General features: G+C 34.4%; 1 protein-coding gene across 2 annotated transcripts in view; it reads right to left on the bottom strand.

Moving 5' to 3' along the window:
* Nucleotides 1-2,288: 2,288 nt before the first annotated feature.
* fnta (farnesyltransferase, CAAX box, subunit alpha) overlaps nt 2,289-7,316 on the bottom strand; it is a 76,561-nt gene continuing 71,533 nt past the window's right edge. The window contains exon 10 of one of the 2 annotated variants that reach the window (XM_079629924.1): nt 2,289-2,383. In XM_079629924.1, the coding sequence (XP_079486050.1) occupies nt 2,355-2,383 (29 nt within the window). In that variant the 3' untranslated portion in view covers nt 2,289-2,354. The remainder of the gene's footprint in view (nt 2,384-7,316) is intronic. The other variant, XM_079629921.1, reaches the window with a different exon arrangement.

The raw sequence follows: 7,316 nt of genomic DNA, 5'->3' as shown, positions 1-7,316 counted from the left end.
CCGTATCCCCCAGAGTTAGATAAGTCCATACATACCTTTTTCATCTCCGTGCGTGCCGTAACTCTGTCTGACGCACACACCGCTAGCTTAGCTTAGCACAAAGACTGGAGGTAAATGGCTCCAGCTAGCATACTAATCCAAATAAGTGACAAAATAACGCAAACATTTTCCTATTTACATGTTGTGGTTTGTATAGTCACAGAGTGTACAAAAAACAAAGTCACATGAGACACAGACATATTTTAACCGTATAAATACTGGGAACTATATTCTCTGAAGGCGAAGCACTGCTACTTGGGCGGAGTGATAACCGCAGCACCTGAGACACGCCGTTGTTTCTTCTGTCAACAAAACCAACGTGACTAACTATCTATTAGCGGACGTGAATGGTGATCATGGCTGATTTTGAGGAAATTTCAGATGATTTTTACTTGGTATCAAACCAAGATCCAGAACCATATCATATTTTGAGCCAGAATGCACTGATGAGGAGTTACAAACTTTGGTAGCTGATAGACAAGATGCCGAGCAGACTGAGGAGATAGATAGTTAGTCACGTTGGTTTTGTTGACAGAAGAAACAACGGCGCTTCTCATGTGCTGCGGTTATCACTCCGCCCAAGTAGCAGTGCTTCGCCTTCAGAGAATATAGTTCCCAGTATTTATACGGTTAAAATATGTCTGTGTCTCATGTGACTTTGTTTTTTGTACACTCTGTGACTATACAAACCACAACATGTAAATAGGAAAATGTTGGCGTTATTTTGTCACTTATTTGGATTAGTATGCTAGCTGGAGCCATTTACCTCCAGTCTTTGTGCTAAGCTAGGCCAGCGGTGGGTGCGTCAAACAGAGTTACGGCACGCACGGAGATGAGAAGGGTGTGTGTGGACTTATCTAACTCTGGGGGATACGGGGAATAGGCTAAAGTCACAAAAAGTCGGAGTGTTCCTTTAAGCCTACTGTATCTTATCTGGTATGAAAATTGTGTTCAATTATGAACATGATCAGAAAAATCTGTTTTCTGATTGACACTTTAGACTCATTTATCAAGTAAAAGTCTCTTAGTGTTATTGTGCAAACGTCAGCTCGAGCTTCACGTGTCTTTCTGCTGTCAAACCTCTGATTTATATCAAGAAAACATAAGAATAACTCTGATATTGTTAGTAATATTTCAACTGGACTGAAGCAGCATCGGTGTACTTGATAATCCAGACATCATTTATTAGAAAAATCATGAGTATCAAATATGATCTTCAGGCTTTTAAAAGGTTTATCTCTCAATCATCATTGCATTATGGGTTTTAAAACTTTTTAAAGTTTTTAAAAATCATCTTACTAAGACATATTATTGGCTGATTTTGTTATTTATAAGCATTTTATGTAAGTATCTGCTATAAAGATCTCATTGATTTACATTATAAGCCTCAAAATTGTATAACTTTTTGTCCATATAAATATCAGCATCTGCACCAAATGACATAGTTTTGGTTAATTTGGGCCTCTAAAATTATTGCATTATAGGTTTTAAAACTTTTTAAAAATCATCTTACTAAGACATATTATTGGCTGATATTGTTATTTATATGCATTTTATGTAAGTATCTGCCATACTGTTGTACAGATCTCATTGATTTACATTATAACTTTTTGTCCATATACGTATCAGCATCTGCACCAAATGACATATTTTTGGTCAATTTGGGCCTCTGAATAAAATTAGTTTTTTCCCTCCATATTATCAATATATCAGATTATATGAGCCATAAAAGCCTGATTTATCAAATATAATACTCAACAATTTTTTTTTTTTTAAAGATTATTTATATATTTTGGCGAAAGTACTGCCGTATATTATGACTATTATTTCATATGTCAAGGCTTTACAGGATTAAGAAGCATCGTGGTACTTTTCTGGGTCATTTCTAAACTTTTTTTTAGTCCCCATTTATCTTCATTAAAAGAAAAGAACAGAAAAGAAAAGCCCTGGCCTGACATTCATCTCCACTTGTGTCCCACAAAAGACAGAAAGTCACATGAGTTTGGAACAGCATGAGGCGGTAATGAATAAATGATGACATAATTCATTTTTGAGTGGATTAACCCTTTAATGCCGGCGTTTAGCGTTACACATAGTGTTTAGTGCCGCTGTTAATGTGTTCCCGCTGGACGCCACTGTTTCTAATGACTCGGAGACGAAGACCTCGAGCTAATGATGTGTTCTCTGTCCCGGTCGGTCCTGTTCTTGCTCTTCATGTCCTCTGGAGCTTCTCCAGATCCCGCTGCTCTGTCCCACACTGACGGATGGAGCGAGTGGCTTTCACACGGATCAATTCTTGCTTTCCCTTTCCATTATTACTGTGTTAAGCCTGGAGAAGGGGAATCTGCGGATAAAGAGAGAGACTGCAATCGCACCTTAAAAAAACACTGATGTCCTTCACACAAAAGACCATTTCATTTCACTCGTTATCCCTTCTCTCGGATCATAAATCTTCATCTTGAATGAGCCAACTATACATTGTATGGGTCAAAATTATCCATTTTTCTTTTATGCCAAAAATCATGAGGATATTAAGATCATGTTCCATGAAGATATTTAGTAAATTCCCTACCGTAAATATATAAAACATGTATTTTTGTGAGTGAATGCAGCACAATCGTGAACATAAATGCACAACTTTAAAGGAGATTTTCTCAATGTTTAAATTTTTTTGCTCCTCAGATTCCAGATTTTCAATAGTTGCGTCTCGACCAAATATTGTCCAATCCTAACAAACCACACATCAGTGGAGAGATTATTTATTCAGCTTTCAGATGATGCATTAATCTCAATTTTAAAAAATGGACCCATGTGACTGGTTTTGTGGTCCAGGGTCACATATGATGATTTGCCGCTCAAGAAACATTTATGATTATTATCAATGTTGAAAATTCACCCATTTCTGAAGAATCCGTGGCTTGTTATGAATAATCATGAACACTTGTCTGTGTGGTTCACTGGGGAATCGCTGTTGTGTGGCTTTGCTGGATTCGAGCATCTTTTATTCATACTGATTTCTCGCTGTTCTGCTCAATCAAAATCTCTGATGATCTGAGAAATGAAATGTGACATCACGGCGGCAGGAATAGATCCTCACCTGTCACAATCACTAATTGTCTCAGAGGTGATTGTAAATCCTGCTACCGTGAAATGGCCTGTGTGTGTGTGTGTGTGTGTGTGTGTGTGTGTGTGTGTTATTGTATCCTGCAGATCACATTCCCGATGCCTGCTTTCTTCTCCGGGGTCTCAGCCAAACAAACACTTCATTTTCCCAATGCCTCATTTTACTACCAACTTTTCACCTTTTTTGTATAAATCTCAATTTCAAAAATTGACCTCATATGATTGTAAACCCTAACGCTCAAAATAATGAATTGGTTTGAGTCGGACAAACTTAAATTAAACTAATTAGTTCAGTCAAATGAACTTTTATGAGTATTTAGCACTTTCTTTTTCTTTCAAGTTCACAGAACTAATATATTTTAAGTAAACTTCAAAGTTTCATTGTTTTGAGTTTTATGAAATTATTTATTTTAATTTAGACGAACTTAAGTTTCACTGAAACGGCTGGGATGTCTATTTCCCAGCATGCTTTGCAGATGGCACTCGAAAGGGAGAGTAAATGCTAAAATTAAGTGTAATATAATTATGTTTTTGGTGCCAGATTAATGTTAAATGGGAGATTTAGTAGTGATTAATGTTGTGTTATGCTAATTTAGAAGAACTTATGTTAATGTTGGTTTTAGTAGTTACCATCATGGTGACGAGTGGAGCATGATCTTGATCTGAGAGCAAATAAACCTTTATATTTTTGCGCTCATACAAGTGCTTCTGTATAACATACTATTGCTAATATGTTAGCAAATTAGTATGTTAGCAGATTAGCTTGTTAAAGCTAACTAAGTTTATACCAATAAAAGTGTTCACATTGAGATTACATGAAAGTTTTAAGTGAATTTTATGATTTAGTTTACTCAAATATTTCAAGTTAAGAACAATTAAAATGTATAAGTACAAAATAAAAATCTGCTAGTTCTGCTGACTTAAACTTTGAATTTCAGAACTTAAAAAATTTGAGGCAATTGATTGCCTTAAATGTTTTGAGTTCTGCCAACTTTGTGGTCCAGGGTCACATATTTGCTTTTAAAGAAATCGTTACAAAACCCCAAACTTTTATTTATGTATTTTATACTCATAAGCGAGATTTGAAATGTGTTACTTTCAAAATTAAATAAACTGATTCGACGGAACATTTTGCTGATTAAACCAAATGTTCTCATTTAATGTCACAATAATCACTATACAATCAATATAAGTTATTTTGTAATTTCTGCACTTCTTTTCAGAATTAAACAATTTCCTTTGGAATACTCATCAGAACTTTGAAATAACACAAATATGATAAATAAATAAAAATGCTCGCGCTCAAAAAAAAAAAAACTCAGATTCTTCAAAGAAAAGGTGTCCAGCTCTCCATCATGACCTCACACACACACAACCTTCAGTCCAGGAATTATTCAACGAGAGAGCGAGAGCCGCTGTGAATGACAAGCAGTTCCTCCACTGAGCGTCTGCTGGGATGCTTTGAATGGGCACTTTTCTGACTGTAGTTAGTGTGTAATGTTGTGTTTTCTGACTGTAGTTAGTGTGTAATGTTGTGTTTTCTAACTGTAGTTAGTGTGTAATGTTGTGTTTTCTAACTGTAGTTAGTGTGTAATGTTGTGTTTTCTAACTGTAGTTAGTGTGTAATGTTGTGTTTTCTAACTGTAGTTAGTGTGTAATGTTGTGTTTTCTAACTGTAGTTAGTGTGTAATGTTGTGTTTTCTAACTGTAGTTAGTGTGTAATGTTGTGTTTTCTAACTGTAGTTAGTGTGTAATGTTGCTGTTTGATCATAAACAACATCTGCAAAGTTACAACGCTCAAAGTTCAGAGCAAAGGGAGATATTTGCTTTTACAGAAATAGTTTTTTAAGGACTACAACAAACGGCTGGTAGAGACTACACGACATTCCTCCCGTTAGTGACATCACCAACCCTAGAATTTACATAAACCCCGCCCCCTGAACACAATTTATAGATTATCATGACAGAATATGCTAATCAATGACTAGAAGATAACAACACATAATCTACATAAATTAATCAACTAACCATTCAGAAATGTCCTGTTCTTCTACATGTTGTCACTTCTTCTTGAGTCTCTCCATCATTGTCCGACTCCGGTTTGAACATAAAAGGCTAAAAGTTTTAGAAATGTTCAGTGTGTGTGTGTGTGTGTGTGTGTGAGGTAAAATTATACTAGCTCTTGAAGCTCCGCCCCCTGTGCCGGGAGCAGCAGCTCATTTGCATTTAAAGGGACAGACACAAAACGGTGTGTTTTTGCTCACCCTCAAAAAGTGACTTTAACATGATATATAAAAATATCTGTGGGGTATTTTGAGCTAAAACTTCACACACACACTCTGGGGACATCAGAGACTTATTTTACATCTTGTAAAAAAGGGCATTATATTTTAAAAAAAATTCCTTGATTAAAAAAAATCTTCATGCCTTAAAATATCTTGAATGTAACTCGACACCCTCGCCTCATTTAGGTTCTATGAATATGCAAATGAGCCCCGCCTCCACTCACTCACTCAGAGATCCACTGGTGGACGATCACACGTTGATCTGATTGGTTACAAGGTAGTGTGTGACGTCAGAAACACCAGCGATTTCAAACCGTGTTTTTGAGACTGTCTTTGGTTCACTGCAGTTTTAAGCAGAAAATACTCAGCAATGCTGTCCACTTATGAACTTACACATGATTAAAGCGTATTAAAAACATATAAACAACATTAAAAGCTGGATTTTCACCACAGGGGGACTAATATCCTCCAGAAAAGAAGTAGAAGATGCACAGCTATAGTTATTCTGGGAAACGGGAACATATAATGTTAACTTATTGTAAAGTGTGTTGCCAGATTCTGTCTATATGCTTCAAACTTCTGCACATATGATCTATAAATCTGACCTCATCACTGAAGGACATTATTTGCTGTTGTTTGAACGGCCGTGTGTTTGGCCTCTTAATGGACTGTGGGATATAAATGAACACTCAGATGTTATTGATTTCTCTCTCTCTCGATCCTCATTTACTTCCTCCAGACTCACTCACGGTCAGCCTTGTCCTCACGACCTCTCGCTGTCTCGGGCTTTAGTCCATTCATACATTCATATATTATCGTTCATATTCATGATTCTCAAGACACTTTTGACTCTCCTGAAAATCCTGAATAATTAAGATTCTTTATACATGTCCATTTATCCAAAACATTCATATCATGTCGTGGAATAAAGGAATCTGTGACTGATTTTATTGTTATACATTTTTTTTAAATGGAAAGTTTCCTAAGCTTTGGACTGAACATATTAGCCAATAGCCAATTAACTTGAATTGATAAAAAATAAAAGTACATTTATTAATTGTTTCTGAATCAAAATGTTCAAATATAATACAGTAATATATATATACAATATATACATGTATACATATATATCAATATACAATGAAATAAGAATTATTTAAAAGTTACTTTTATTATTGTAATTTTACTGTTGGTCTCCAAAATATTAATAAAAAAAATATTAGTATTGTGATTTTATTGTTGGTCTCCTAAATAAAATGTAGTATTTATTTATAAATTATATTTATTATTATTATTTAGAAATTATTATTATTAAATATTCCATTTTTATTTTGCAGTACAATAGTATTACCATGATATATAAAATTAAATCATTTTTTTTATTATTTTATACAATACTAATATTTATGACTTAATGTGTCTTAATGTCTTAATTTCTTTGCTTTCAAACGGTAAAACATAGAGCTTTTATTTCTCTCTCTCTCTCTCTCTCTCTCTCTCTCTCTCTCTATATATATATATATATATATATTAAAGTCAACTGTTCACTAAAATGCTTGATGTGATGTTAATGACAGCAATATTGGGGACAGTAATTCTGTCATGAAAAATTAGTAATGAATGAAAATTAAAAATTCATTCAAAGTTCTTAGTGGAACATTTGATTTTACAACTTTACAAAATAGAGACATTTCTGACGACCTAACAAAAAAGAAAAACAACAATGAAAAATTATTTTATTAAAATTTGTATTTAATGCGACCTTATTGAAATGTGTTGCCAGAGAAAAAGTAATGAAAGAGACAATGCATTTTTTTAAAGCTATTATTATCTATCCTTTAAAAAGCATTTTTGAGTCATCGACTGAAA

This window comes from Phoxinus phoxinus (genome assembly GCF_949152265.1).
Source record: "Phoxinus phoxinus genome assembly, chromosome: 12".
Classification (NCBI taxonomy): domain Eukaryota; kingdom Metazoa; phylum Chordata; class Actinopteri; order Cypriniformes; family Leuciscidae; genus Phoxinus; species Phoxinus phoxinus.
This window is presented reverse-complemented; position numbering and strand designations above follow the sequence as displayed.